This window comes from Myotis nattereri (assembly GCF_964212035.1).
Source record: "Myotis nattereri genome assembly, chromosome: 14".
NCBI classification, from domain to species: Eukaryota; Metazoa; Chordata; class Mammalia; order Chiroptera; family Vespertilionidae; genus Myotis; species Myotis nattereri.
Genome location: NC_138089.1, coordinates 27,436,311 through 27,452,009, shown reverse-complemented (window position 1 = coordinate 27,452,009; position 15,699 = coordinate 27,436,311). Strand labels below are relative to the sequence as shown.

The 15,699-nt window shown below is 42.0% G+C and overlaps 1 protein-coding gene across 1 annotated transcript in view; it reads right to left on the bottom strand.

The window, feature by feature from the left end:
• Nucleotides 1–15,069, bottom strand: part of SYN2 (synapsin II) — a 161,420-nt gene extending 146,351 nt beyond the window's left edge. The window contains exon 1 of the mRNA XM_081105648.1: nucleotides 14,540–15,069. Coding sequence (XP_080961774.1) covers nucleotides 14,540–14,925 — 386 coding nt within the window. The 5' untranslated portion in view covers nucleotides 14,926–15,069. The remainder of the gene's footprint in view (nucleotides 1–14,539) is intronic.
• Nucleotides 15,070–15,699: the final 630 nt, after the last annotated feature.

Below are 15,699 nucleotides of genomic sequence, written 5' to 3'. Positions count from 1 at the left end.
TGAACTACAAAATTGCTATGACTCAAATAACACAATTATTCTGTCAGAATCATGAAGGGGGAAAAACATGGATTTTGAATTCAGACAGAAAAATTCAAATCCTCATTTTGACTTTTTAGCTGTATGTAACTTTGGGGAAGTTACTTAACCATCTGCTCATATGTAATATGGCAATAATATCTCTTTGGAAGTGTAAGAATTCAATGAGATAATGTACGTAAAGTGCCTGGTCAAAGTAACTTTTCTATTAATGTCAGTTCACTCCTTCTCCCTGTTTTGTAAAATGGATGAAGTTGATATTATCCCCAACTGGGCAGGTATTATGCCCCAATCTGAAATTTGTCCTCAACCAGGAGAGGATTCATGACATCTAGGGAGATCTCAAGGGCACAAATGATAAAAAGTGTGCAAATGGGCATTTTAATTGGGACCCTGACTCCCAACCTACTGCAATTCACAGGGTCATTATGTTAGTCTCTGAGGATCTCTAGGCAGGGAGACAGGTATTTGACAAAAGAATGAAAAGGCACACTGCTCCAATGACCACAAATGGAATTCATTACAAATAAACAGGTTTCTGGGAAAGAATGCGGAGATCTGTCGTGGAGAAGAGCTGGGAAGCCTAAGCCACAAAACTGACTCTAATTTTTTACACAGGAGGTAAAATTACAATCTCACCACTTCCACCACTGATAATGAATTTAAATGGTAAGGGCATAACTGAGTCTATTACAGGGTGGAAACTTGCTGCCTATCATCAGAGTCTTCCCCCTGCCCCTGTCCCCGCCCTTTTGTTTTACACTGGCATTTACACATATACCCCAAACTGAGCCAATTAAAAAGAAATTAATGTAGACTGCAGGTAACCAAGGCTCTCCCTAATCAAAAATAGTTCTGAGTGTGTGAGCACCACAATTGCCATTGCTAGCATCTAAATATTACTGTGTGTGTAATATACACAATTTGTACACCAACTGAGAGTTAATGGTTATATCTGGAGAGATTTAAAGCACACATGGAAACATGTTAATTTCTGTTAGACCTGTGTGGTAGTATACGAGTATTTTTATATTATTTTTGGTATAGTTCTAAGTGTTTGAAATAGTTCATAATAATAAAGAACTCTGTAGATTAGAATTAAAAGGAAAAATAATTAATTAATTAATTAATTAATATTGCTGTTTGGATCAGGGGTCCTGAGTCTAAAGGAACACAAAATTTATTAAGCAGTACTAATTTAAATGGTATTGCCAATTCTTCATTAGTCCTGATCACTGTAACATTCAAATCCCTTTACAAAGTAGTCCAGTGACCCTCCCAACCGCATCTCCTAGCATGCTTCATTCTCCTTTCATAATACAAAATATCTGCACAATGAATACAGTATTTCCAAAATAGCAATGTCTTTTATGCCTTTCTGCCTCATTCCTCTACCTGAAATGCCTTATTCCCCCAATCTCCTAATTCACCTAGTGAACTTCTATCCTTCAAGTCCAGCTTAGATGTCTCCTCTTTGTTTAACCCTTCCCAACTCCCTATCCTAGGGGTAAAATTAATTATATCCCTTCTCTTCCCTCATGGTGGTCAAAGGATAGCCTTGTATGTATTTTTTGTAATGTTAAAGATGAAAATTTTGCTCATTTAGTTTTGTCACTAATAATATTTCACAAAGTTTTCAGTTTTCACAAAGTGATACTTTCAATTAGTAGCGATTGTCTACTCTAGTGGATTTCAAGTTTATATTTGTCATATAATTATTTGCTTTAACTAAAATCTCAGAAAGAAGCTCAATAGGTATACAAGAAATAAAATCAGAGTTGCTCTGGTTGTCATAATATATAGAGAGGATCCAAAGTTATCTCTGACTTGGATCTTCCCACAGTTGGCCCTGAGATGGCCCATGGCACAAGTCCCTATCCAACCCCCCTCCCCTTTTTATAAATTAGAAAACCTCAGTCAAGAGAAGATACATGTGGTTTTCAAGAGCATACAACAATTTAGTATTAGGGCTAGGATCTAGGTCTTCTGCCTTCCTACTCTTGGGGGCGGGGAAGTGGGGGAGCTATAAGAAAACTGATGAGAGAGAATTAGAGGCTTGGCTAGCCTTAAAAATTCTATGGGAGCTTCTTCCGTCAGCCTGCCAGCTGGAGCAGAGGATGTGTCAGTATAATATCTACCCTGAGACAGTCTTAATGACTAGCTGCTAAGAGATTCAATGGGGAGACAGGGAGGGCACAGGGTAGGGGGAGATGCCGGATTAAAAGGGAGAAGGGGAAGAGAGAAGGGGAAGGGGAAAAGAAAAGGGAGAAGAGGTAATGGAGAGGGGGAGAGGGAGAAGGGGAGAGGGGAGAGGGGAGAGGGGAGAGGGGAGAGGGGAGAGGGAAAGGAAGACAGACAGACAGGAAGGAAGACAGATGAAAGGAAGAAAGGAAGGAAGAAAGGAAAGAAGGGAGAGAGGGAGGGAGGGAGGGAGGGAGGGAAACACCTCATTGACAAACTGTAGTTTCCATGTAAGCAAATCAGCAAGTAAATTGCCAAAAGACAAGGCAATTTTTTCACATAACATATTTATAAACAAACATTAGGGAAAACATTCAACCGTACCTGTACTAATAGAAATATATATTAAAATAGTTAAATACAGCTTTTATTCCTATATATTAACACTTAAAAAGATACTAATACTGTGTGCTGGAAAGTGAGGTGAAAATGGTTGATAAACTTCAAATTGGAAAACCCTTTTATAGAAAGCAGTATACCAGTAGCAATATCTATCAAAAGCTACCTAACATCATAATCTTTGATCAAGTAGTTCCTTTCCTGAAAATTGAGAATGCCTATGGTTTTACTATGTTAATAATGGTAAAAACTGGAAGTCAATGTAAGTTCTCTAATAGAAATATAATTGAATAAATCATGGTACAACAGCTATGAAAAATATAATTATTAGGACTATGTAACAATATGTAAAAATTATTTAGAAGTGGAAAAACAACATGAAATTCTAGCTTTTACAATTATGTAAAAATATGTTTGCATATGGACCAATATTGGAAGAAAATATAGAAAATGTGAAAGCAGTTGCTTTATTGCTATGGTAAAATTATGAGAGAAACATGCTCTATTTAAAACTTCCTTTAATCATGTTACTATAACAATAAATCACACTTTATTACATTGCTTGTTGAATTACCTACCTTTCCAACTAAACTATATACTTTGTGAAGACAGAGCAATGTCTCCTGTTCTGAAGGTTATAGCACCAGTTCCTATTGAATAATTCATGAAAGAACAAATGAAATATGTGGGAAACCTCAAAATAAATGAATACCCCCTAAGAAAAGGAGGGGATGTGAACCATTAAAAACAAAATGTTGACCTCTAGGTGCCAGTTTCTAAGCTTTAACTGTGGGTAAAAAAAACAAATAAATCCATTAAAATGTCTCTGGGAAGTCTTTCTTCCCAGAAGGCCACTGCCCAGATCTTAGCTCCTAAACCAGCGGTTCTCAACCTGTGGGTCGCGACCCCTTTGGGGGTCGAATGACCCTTTCACAAGGATCACCTAAGACCATCGGAAAACACATATTGAATACATAATTACATATTGCTTTTGTGATTAATCACTATGCTTTAATTATTCAATTTCATTGTTCAATTTGTAACAATGAAAATACATCCTGCATAGCAGATATTTACATTACGATTCATAACAGTAGCAAAATTACAGTTATGAAGTAGCAACGAAAATAATTTTATGGTTGGGGGTCACCACAACATGAGGAACTATATTAAAGGGTCGCGGCATTAGGAAGGTTGAGAACCACTGTCCTAAACAATCTGAAGAAATAGCACAGGGTCCTGGGAACTAGGCATAGCAGCAGGGCACTCCCAGGATTTTCAGGAACACATGGAGTTAGAAAGGACAAGAGCTTCACATCCTTTTCCAACCCCAAACTCATTACCTTTTAACTCTCAGAACCTTCCATATAACTATAGCTGGAAGTAAATGAAATGTAGGGTGTAGGGAGAGAGGCTGGCTATATGGAAGAGAGAGAGAGAGAGAGAGAGAGAGAGAGAGAGAGAGAGAGAGAGAGAGAGAGAGAGAAGAGAAATAGGTCAGCAGGAAACCTCTCTTAGTAGGAACTTAAGTCTGAAACTACCCTGAGCTCTGGGTAAGAAATAAATTTCCAGGTGTGAGGGAAAATAAGAAGCTTTAAAGGAATTGAGCTCTAGAGTGAAAATCTCCTTTCTTGACAACTTCAATTCAGTCTGAAATATACCAGAGGCACCAGAGGGACTCTAAGTCACGAAAGTATTATGAGCATTAACAAAAACACATAGGAAAAAGAGACAACCTTTAAGTTATTTTTCAACCAACCTACGCAGCACCTGTCACAGGCCATACAGGCTCTTTTCAGCTTAAGCAATTTTTTAGCCATCTTTGGTGCTTTTAAGTAAAAGTATCACAATTGACTAATGTAAGCTTGGAAAGACACTTAGCTGCATGGTGAAAAGGGGCACTGAGTAAGGATAAAAGTGTAGAGAGAGAAGAATCTAGATTTTACATGCAGCTCTACCTATTTTATGTTATAACTTTAAGTAAATCACAGTCTCACTGAGCCTTGGTTTTCTTGGTTTCCTGTTTCCTAATCAAAACAGAAAATTATACCAACTTAACAGACAAGGTTAAGGTAATAATTAAATAAGAAGATACATGCAAGTCAAAGTACATAATAAATTATGAAGTTTTACTTAAATATATGACCTTATTACAGAATCACAAATGCTACAATTTCCTTCAAGGGTCATGCATTTTCATCTGGAGACTAAAGGAAAATCAATCTCATCCCACTTTGCTTAATCAACTAATTTATTCATTCAAAGTGTAGACTTTTGCCCTAGCCAGTTTGGCTCAGTGATTAGAGCACCAGCCAGCAAACCAGAGTCCCAGGTTTGATTTCGGTCAAGGGCATGTACCTTGGTTGGGTTTCAGGCTCCTCCCCAGCCAGGGGCCTGGTCAGAGAGTGTGCAGGAGGCAACTAATCGAAGTATTTCTCTCACATTGACATTTCTCTCTGTCTTTTCCTCTCTCTTCTACTCTCTCGAAAAAATCAATGTAAAAATATCCTTGGGTGAGGATTAAAAAAAACACACACAAAAAAACCAGAGTATACTTTTCATATAGGCAGGTGGCAAAAAAGAATGATTCTCCTTTTCCCCAATCTTAGTGCTGAAATTTCACTATGCATTACTTAGGGTTAGAGAATTTTTTCTATTTTCCACCTCCTATGAAAACATAAAAACCTGAAAAGGGATTACCAATAACCATTAATAACTCATAGTTGAGCTAAAATTAACTTAGATTGCTGAAAACTAAAATCTAAGAAATAGGGATGCCAACTACAATTTGGCCTACAACTCTCAAGAACCTCCTGATTCCAAGTTTTCAGTCTTATTGTCTCCAACGACCAAAATTTCCCAGAAATACCCACATTTCAGTATGTAAAAATCTCCCAGACTATTTCTTGCACTGAAAAATAAGACCTTGTGTCTCAATTTTGTTTCAGAAAATATGTTCACCTCTGAAATGAGTCCTAGGACATAGGACATATGCCCACGGAACAGAATGAGAGGTATCAGTCATGAAAGAAGGCACAGAAAAGTAAAAACACTCAACTTCACCACATCCACAGTTCTGACTAAAATTAGCAGCCCTGATACTAGGGAAAAGCTATCAACTCCCCTAAATTCTAGAAAAACTAGAAAAATTGCCTATGTCAATACTTAAAAGGAAATTAAGTAGGGAATTCTCCCTCATATCTATATATATTTAGTCCATATATATTTATATCTTGCGTGTTATGGTTTGCAATCTGACCTCACAACAGTCCTATGAAGAAAGTTGGACAGGTATTATTTCTCCAATTGTAAGGATGAGGAAATCAAGAGTTAGAGAAAAATAGCAATTTGTTATGGACTGAATTAAATCCAGATCATCTGACTCTAAATCTCTTATGCTTTCCAGAGCATCATGATGCTTCTTGAGGTCTTTTAGCTCCATTCTCTCCAGATAAGATAAATTCCTGTACCAACCAACCTTCTTGTCACCACCTTTCATGGCACTGTTCCCTGACTTTTTGTGTCAGCAGTTCCTGACACAAAGTAGCACTAAAAGGAACTCATTAAGCTAAATACCTTTGGAAAACAAAGAAGTTTGTTAAATGCCTGGAAGATCTGATATTCTTGCCCACTTAATACAAGTTTCCAACTAGATTAGCTAACCACCTAGTTCTATGGCACTTGCAACTACATCTAGGAAGCCCACAGAAAAATACACAAGCTCCCAAGTCAAAGACCTAAGTTCTAATCCTGACTCTTACCACTCCCTGGCTTTGTGAGCTTGGGTAACCATCACACCCTCCCTGGATCTTAATTCTTTCATATGTAAAATGAGAATAACATTAATTACTACTCCACAAATACTACTGTGTGGAGGATTAAATAAAAACAATGGATGTGATAGTGCTCAAAGTATCAAGTTTCTACAAATAAGCCATTGCAAAACATCTTCCTCAGAGACGGTTTCAAAACACTAGTTACCAGTGTTTTCTAAACTATGCGCAACTGCCCCATCCAAAATTAAGGAATATTCATCTAGGTTTGTGCTATCTTTAGTGTCATGGAAACCTGTCTACTATTTTATTTGAAGTTCCTATAAATATTCTTATGGTAAACTTGCCTTAAAGCTGCTATGAAAATCTGCTTGTCATAATGGAACATTTATTGAACATTTCTCATGTGCCAGTCACCAGGTTAGACATTTATTTCAATTGATTCTCATAAGAACCCTTTGAGATATTTTATCTCCTTTTTATAAAGAAACTGAAATTAAGAGAAAACAAGAAATTGCCCAAGATCAAACAAGTGTCTGTGTCACTGAAGAAAGGAATGGTGGTTAAGACACAGAGTTGGGGCTGAACTACCTGCGTTCAAAAACCTGAGTCCAGTGAGAAAGATACCTACTGAACTGAAAAAGGCCCCTAGTGGACTCGAAGGTCCCAGTAGACAAGGTCTATGCCCACCTTATCTTTGTATCTAACATAAGCACCTGGCTTATGTTAGATGATCAATTGCACTGAATCATATTCCAGTTAAATTGTTTTGTAAATTTGAGGGGACGGTATGCAATTCGGGAAAACTTTCTATTTAGGCCTCCATTACATATTGCTTAGCAAAATACTGACAAGCCTATTCACAAAGATATGCACCCCATCCTAGCTAGTTTGGCTCAGTGGATAGAGTGTTGGCCCTCAGACCAAAGGGTCCCAGGTTCGATTCCAGCCAAGGGCACATACCTCGGTTGCAGGCTCAATCCCCGTGCGGGAGACAACCAATTGATGCGTCTCTCTCACAGCGATGTTTCTCTCTCTGTATCTCTTCCCCTTCCTTCCACTCTGTCTAAAAATCAAATGGACAAAATATTAACCAAAAAATAAAAGATATATGCACTCCTATGTTCATTGCAGTATTATTCACGGTGGCCAAGACATGGAAACAACCAAAGGGTCCTGCGATAGAGGACTGCACAAAGAAGATGTGGTACATAAACACAATGGAGTACTCCTCAGCCATAAGAAAGGATGAAATAGCGCTATTCCCAACAACATGGATGGACCTTGAAAACATTATGCTAAGTGAAATAAGTCAGTCAGAAAAAGCTAAGAACTATATGACTTCACTCATATATAGAATATAAAACTGAAACTCATGAACACAAACAGCAGTATGGTGGTTACCAAAGGGAAGGGGGTGGGGGAAGAAGGGGATCCTAATATATGGTGACAGGAGAAGATTTGACTTTGGGTGGTGGGCACACAGTATACAGATCTTGTAATATAGAAACCCACACCTGAAACCTATATGTTCATGTTGACCAATGTCACCCCAATAAGTTTAATAAATAAATAAAAAGTTTAAAAAGCCTAATGTTACTGCAAATCTGAACTTGGATACAAAAAGACAATAAGCAATCTTAGGTAGACAGGGATACTAAGATAAAAATGGGCCCCTGAGCCTAACCGGTTTGGCTCAGTGGACAGAGCGTTGGCCTGCAGACTCAAGGGTCCCGGGTTTGATTCCGGTCAAGGGCATGTACCTTGGTTGCGGGCACATGCCCAGTGGGGAGTGTGCAGGAGGCAGCTGATCGATGTTTCTCTCTCATCAATGTTTCTGACTCTCTATCCCTCTCCCTTCCTCTCTGTGGAAAATCAATAAAATTTTTTTTTTTTAAATGGGCCCCTGGAAGGAAGGTCATCATTGTAGCACAATCCCATTAACTTAAGAATATCGTTGGATTTTGACGACTAGCTCTCTAAGAGTCTCCTTCAACCATTTTATGACCTTTGCTGAAATATCAATAATACAAATAAAACAGTGAAATTGCTAGTTTAGATACAGTGTGATATGCTCATGTGGTTCTTTTTAAGCATTTACCAGCAATTCCACAACAAGTCTTTAAAAGAAACAGACACAAACAGTATTTTTAAGGAAAAAAAGGATTAAATTTGAGGGATCTACTCAGCGACTTAAAAGTAGAAAGAAACTTGAGTTGGAGTCACAAGATGTGAGTTATAGTCTCATTCTCTCACTAACTTCTTATTTGACTTTGGGCAAATCATTTCATTTCTCTGGGCTAGATGATGGTTCAGATTCCTTTGAATTCAAATGCTATAATAAGGTCAAAAGTCCCTATCGGTCCTTCAGAGAATCAGAAAGAGAGAAAGAGAAAAATTAGTAAGGTATAAAGATGGTAAAATAGAGGGGTACTGTAACATGGTAAAGAAGAGAAAAAAGCTTAGTATAGAAACCGAAGTTCTAGATCCTAGTTCTGGTTCTGTCATCAACTAGTTGAGTAATCTTTGAACAAGTCACTTTCCTTCTTTAGATCAAGATTTCCCCCCATTTATAAAGTAATCCAGATGATCTTCCAGCTCTAATAATGCTGCTATGAACAATGAAATTCTATGGAATTACTATGTTTGTATTAATCAGAAACAGAACACATACATAAAATATTTAGCAGAGAGAAGCCTCAAACTTCACTTGAGCTTTCCCCCAGCCTTCAATTCAAGTATTTTTCTAGAGCCACTCACAAGCACTGGTCCAGACCCCTGCACTTCAAATTCCCCTATTCTGTTTTCCCCCCTTTTTGTGTTAATCCTTACCAGAGGATATTTTTTCCACTGATTTTTAGAAAGAGTGGAAGGGAGGGAGGGACAGAGAGAGAGAGAAACATCAATTGGTTGCCTCCAGCACGGGCCCTCAACTGGGGCCAAGGATTGAACCTGCAATCCAGATATGTGCCCTTGACCGGGAATTGAATTTGCAACTCTTTGATCTGCAGGCCGACACTCTAATCACTGAACAAAACTGGCCAGAACATTAATGTCCCCTATTCTTAATTAAATGCCAAAAGTCTGAATAGAAACAGCTGCTGCTCTGCCTGCATGGCTCAGTGGTTGAGCGTCGACCTATGAATAAGGAGGTCACAGTTCAATTCCAGGTCAGGGCATGTGCCCAGGTTACGGGCTCGATCCCCAGTATGGGAGGCAGGAGGCAGCCAATCAATGATTCTCTCTCATCATTGATGTTTGTATCTCTCTCTTCCTTTCCCTTCCTCTCTGAAATAAAAAATGGTTTTAGAAAAATAGAAACAGCTGCTGCCTAGCTAATCCATCAATCCAGTTTCTTTGTTGTTTCCCTTCTTTCCTGCTACTGTACTTTCCTTTTACTACCCACTGTTTGGGCTGAGCCACACCTATCTCTTTTGATTCAAATTCTTCAAGGCTCCATTCAAAGCACACTGCTTTCATTAAGCATTCCCTTCCCACTCCAGACCATATCTATCTCTCACTCTTTTAAATTTCTATAGTACTACATTGCTGTGATATAGATTAAATGATATTTGTAATATCTGGGATATGGTAAAGCATCTGGAATATAGTAGTTGTTCGATAAATGATAGCAGTGCTGTTGTCACACCGTCAGCACTAATCACATACACTTTAGTTCAATGCACCTTTAATGTTCATGTGAATCACCTGGAGATCTTATTTAAATACAAATTATTATTCAGTAGGCATAGATGAGACCTGATCATCTATAGTTCAAAAAGCTCCTGGTTGTTGCCAATGCAGTTTATCCAAGGACCATACTATGAATTATGGATACAAGGGGTAGTTTTTTGTGTGTGTGTTTTATTTTTTTATTGGTTTCAGAAAGGAAGGAAGAGGTAGAGAGAGATAGAAACATCAATGATGAGAGAGAATCATTAATCAGCTGCCTCCTGCACACCCCACATGGGGGATCAAGCCCACAACCTGGGTACATGCCCTTGAATGGAATCAAACCCGGGACCCTTCAGTCCACAGGCTGACACTCTATCCACTGAGCCAAACCAGCTAGGGCACAAGGGATAGTTTTAGCAAGTTTTTAAAACATGTATTCATTTTATCTACCCAAATGGACAGAAAGATCTTAGAAAACAGATACAATGTCTCATTTTTCTTAGCATATATACCCTTTACAGAGAAGGTGCTCAACAAACATCTGTGGATTTGTCTATCTGCAGTCTCTAGGTAATCTAGATAAGTTTCAGAATGCCTGTGTTGTACTGATTTTCAAAGCAAACACTGAGACATGCCAGGAGGAAAAAACTCACATGATTACTGGGATTGGAATCACTAGAAGATGGGGCAGGAGAGAATCTGAGGGAAAACTTACCTCTTCACTGGTGAAAGTGTAAAACACAGAAAGAAAAACAACCACCAACATATACAAATGGATACCTGTTCCTTGTTTAAGCACAAGATCATTTATTAAAATGTAGTCTTAACTGTACTTCAAATTTATGTATGAGCCTTAAAAGAAGATACATATTCAGGATATATATAGAGATAACACACACACATATATATAATCCTGATATAGTATATACACACACACACACACACATATCCTGAAAAAAATACACACAGACATTCACACATGCACACATACAATTAGTGGTTTACATATATATCAACCACTAATAATAATTACTATTGTCCTGTGAGCGTGGCTCAGTGGTTGAGCTTCAACCTATGAATGAGGAGGTCACGGGATTCCTGGTCAGGGCACATGCCAGGTTTCAGGCTCAATCCCCAGCAGGGGGCATAGAGGAGGCAGCCGATCAATGATTCTCTCTCACCATTGATGTTTCTATCTCTCTCTTCCTCTTCTTTCCTCTCTGAAATCAATAAAAATATATTAAAAAATAATAATAATAATTACTAGTAAGGTACATAATGAGTTTTATTTCATTTTTTAGTGAAACAGATACATTTTGCAATAACCCTTTAGTGTGCAATTAATCTAAGATCTTAGGCAATCAATAAAAACATATTTCAAGCAAAAGATAGAGAAAAAGAGAAACACCTCCAATTTCCCCCTCAACTTGGTTGGTGGTAAGGTCTCTAAATTCCACTGCCCACAATTACACTGACAGAAATTCAAAGGAATCTGCTGTGCATTAAGTCTGCTCTGAGAGACTGCCTATTTTAACCCCTTCTTTTAAATCTCCAATTATTTAAATGCTTGTTAAAACCCTCTTTATTTTAGCATTCTATATTCAGATGGGACCAATATGCTTAAATTCTACTGAAAGCTACACTCTGACTTCCTATTCAAGCACCAGGAAAATAATATTGGGCATATAATGACACCTGCTCATTGCATAATATCTAGGAGTTTAAACTATGAGACTAATTTACTAAAACCAGCCTTTAGAGCAAAAAGCACCTTTAAGTCACTGTGCTTGTCATAAGCAGGCACCTGCTCCTTAAGTCAAAGACCTTTCAATAAAACCATTCATCAGTATTTAACCAAGATGTTTGTGTGGTTTTTAATTTAGACATGTTAGAAGACAAATAGCAATTCTGAGGATTGCTATGAAGCACAGAAACACAAGCAGAGAACTGCTGTCAAGCACCAGACTTAAACTGGGTTTATGAGTTTTAATAAATCAATGTTATTACTTCAGAGAAAATCAGTAAACAGTTGGGAGTCAGCCCATAGTAAAGTGACTTCCATTATTTCCCTCAGAAGTCAGGTCTTCCGGGTAAGGCAAATTCTCTGGTTCATGCCAGGCAATTTTTCTAAAGAATAATCATATCCAAGCAAAGTTTCCAATTTCAAGCCACTTGACACTGTTAGAGCTAAACGCAAATCCACAGCAGCCTCACCATACCCATACAAATGAGTACCTTTCTACCTGCGTGTACCTAACTGGTACATTAAATCCTAAACAAACGCCTTCAACTGGATAAGGTGCAGGAAGATCAGATTCTTGCATAGAAAAATGAAGCACCAATGTCATTCCCATTTCTCCCCTCCTTTACCTGGCCTTTTTTCAAAACTCCTCTTTTGTGACACTTTCTCCAATAACTCCATTCACTGAATGTTTTAATAATTCTAGATTCCTTTTTGTTAACTGCTTCGTGCTTCCGTTGTGTCTCCTAAACTTGAGTTCTCGGTGAGGCCCCTACTGCCTAGCCCAGCCGTGGGCAAACTACGGCCCACGGGCCAGATCCGGCCCGTTTGAAATGAATAAAACTAAAAAATAAAAGACCGTACCCTTTTATGTAATGATGTTTACTTTGAATTTATATTAGTTCACACAAACACTCCATCCATGCTTTTGTTCCGGCCCTCCGGTCCAGTTTAAGAACCCATTGTGGCCCTCGAGTCAAAAAGTTTGCCCACCCCTGGCCTAGCCCCTAGAGGGAGCCTATTATTAATACTGCTAACAACACAATAACAATGAAGCAATAGTGAAGCAGTGCAGTGGCAACAGTGGAGTCAAATGGGTCTAAATTCAAATCCTGGTACAATCATTCGCTGGCTATATGACTGCAAACACATTGCTTAGTTTTGCTAAGCCTCAGTTGGTGGTGAGAATTCAATGCGATGTGTATTAGAGCACCTAGCACAGCGTTTGGCATATAACGGATGCTCAGTGAAGCTTATTACCTTCCCTCCCCACTAACAACCACTTGTTGATTTAAACCGAGTTAGAGTAATTCTCCTAGGCGGCTGTCAGTGGCACCATCATTTAGTGCTTTCCCCATTACACTCTTGCGGTCCCTTCAGATTTTCTACTCCCCTGTCTTGAGAAAAGGCCAAGGACACAAGTGACCTAAATGACTATTCGGAATGGTCATAGTAGAGGCCAGCAGGAGGGCACTTCCACATCTGCATCTCCCTCCCACCACACCCAGCCTCCCTCCCTCCCCCCGGGTCACCCAGTGAGAAAGCGATAGAGAAATAAAAGCAGTGAAGCAACCAAAAGAGAAGACGGAGATAAACAGCGCTGCAGTCCCTCTGTGCCTGCCTCTGGGGAGGAAACACTCAGGTCCAGTCTCCAACCTCAACTCCTGTGAGAAAGAAAAACAAATACACACACACACACACATTCCAGGAAAAAAAGCAACCCAGATTTCTGGCTTCTTCACTTCTTCAAGCCTTTCCCCAGTCAATTCCACCATCACCTCCACCCCAACCATTATCCCCTGGGTCAACTTCCTGCCACAGAAAATAGAACCGATTTTCATTGATTGGTCTTAACTGGATCTCATTCCTGCTTTTGTCAACTAGAGGTAACATTTCCCCCCAGTCTTCCCATTCTAAGTTGGAATATCCCTTAATGATTAATAATAATAATGATAATAATAATGTCTTGAAGTCCCTTGTCTGCTGTATTAAAGCAGATCTCTTGATTGGCAGCCCTTTAATGATCCAGAATATTTTGCCACGGTCACCATCTTTCTAGCAGGAAAAAAAAAAAAAAAATACCATCACTTCCATTCCCCACACACATACCAAAACCAAAAAAATCCACAAATCCCCTCCCTGCTGCGCAAAATGCAAACATGTCGCTGTTCCTGAGCGGCCTGCAGCTGCGCCGCCGGGAGCCAGCCCGCTACACCTGGGCTCCCGCATCTGTGACGGGTCGCATCGTGATGTCAATATTGACACCAGCCCCGACGGGCCAGGTGAAAAACAGCCTCCCCGAAAAATTCCAGTTCCGTCCCCAAGTCACTCGTGCCTCATAAAGTAGAACCTTTTTTTTTTTTTTTTTTTTTTGGTTGAAGCATCCCTTCGCGATGTGGAACCATGTCCACCTCCTCCTGTCCGCGCCTGGGCCGAAACGCCTGCCCCTCCGCCCGCCCCGCAGACACAAACTCTGCTTCTCAGACTCCCCCTGTTGCACACAGCAGCCCCTCCGGTGTGTGCGGAGGATCCGAGGCCACCGGGGAAGCCTTTCACCTCCGGGCGGACCCCTCCAGGCGACCCGGGCCGCCGCCCGCCCCGCAGACACCCCCTCGCCCGACTCCGGGGCCCCTCCGCCCTCCGGTGTATGGGTCTGCGCTGTCTCCCCGAGGCCATCGCCCTGCGGCCCCGGGAGCTCCCCGCCGCGGCGGCGGCTCGGCCCGACACCTACCAGTCGGTGTGCGGCTCGTCGACGACCAGCAGCACCTTGGCTTTCCGGGCGGCGGCGGGCGCGGGCGCGGGCGCGTCCACCAGGCCGGCCGACGCGGCCGTCTGCTTCACGGCTTGGGACAGCGAGCTGAAGAAGCTGCTGCCCATCGACGGCGCCGAGGCCGCGGGAGGCGCGGGCTGCGGCGCGGGAGCGGGGGCCGGCGGCGGCCTCCGCTCCGGGCCGGGAGAGGCGGCCGCGGGCGCCGACGAGGCCGCGGCCGCGCCCGGGCCGGGGGGCGGCGGAGGTGGCTGCTGGGGCTCCGGCCGCTGCAGGTCGGTCATGTAGCCATTGGGCAGGTTGGCGATGAAGCTGCTGTCCGACAGCCGGCGCCGCAGGAAGTTCATCATCTGGCTGCAGGGACGAGGGGCGCGCGGGGCGGCTGCACTGCACCGAGCGGCGCGGAGGGCGAGCCTGCGGCGGCGGCGGCGGCGGCGGGACTGAGGCGCCCGAGGGGGCTGAGGCGGCTGAAGGTGCAGACGGGCGGTGCGCGGCGCGCGAGCCCAGCAGACAGACTGGGCCGGGCGGTCCCGGCGGCGCGAAGCTTAGCGCAGGGAGGGGCGGGGCCACGAGTCGCCCCGCCCCGCGCCGCAGAGCCGGCCCCGCCCCCGACTCGCCGCCTCCGCACCCCGCACGGAGCGGCGGGCCTCGCGGGTCTGCGGGCTGGGAGGCTGGGGAGAGCCAGGCCTCCTGCCCTCTGAGCGTGGTGGCCCTGTGGGGAGGATGTACGAGCCAGTGCTGCTCCCCAATAACAGGAAAGAGGGAGCCCAGAGCCCCTACCGCCTTCTGGTCGGGGAGAAGAGAGCCGGGTCCCACTAGTGATGAAGCGAAGGAAACTACCCCCACTCCCTTCGGAGGGAAGAGAGGTAATGTTAAAGGTGAGAAAGGAGCCATTTCCCGGTGCGTGCACGCATGTACACACACACACACACACACACACACACACACACACACGCTGTAACGAGAAAGAAAACAACCACCTCTTTTCGCAAAGAACATGTGTCATCTCCCCAACCCCCATATGAGGAATACAGTGGGGCCTTGACTTACCATTGTCCCGACTAACGAGTTTTTTGAGATACCAGCTGTCTCTGGGCCGATTTTTTGCATTGAGTTGATAGAGT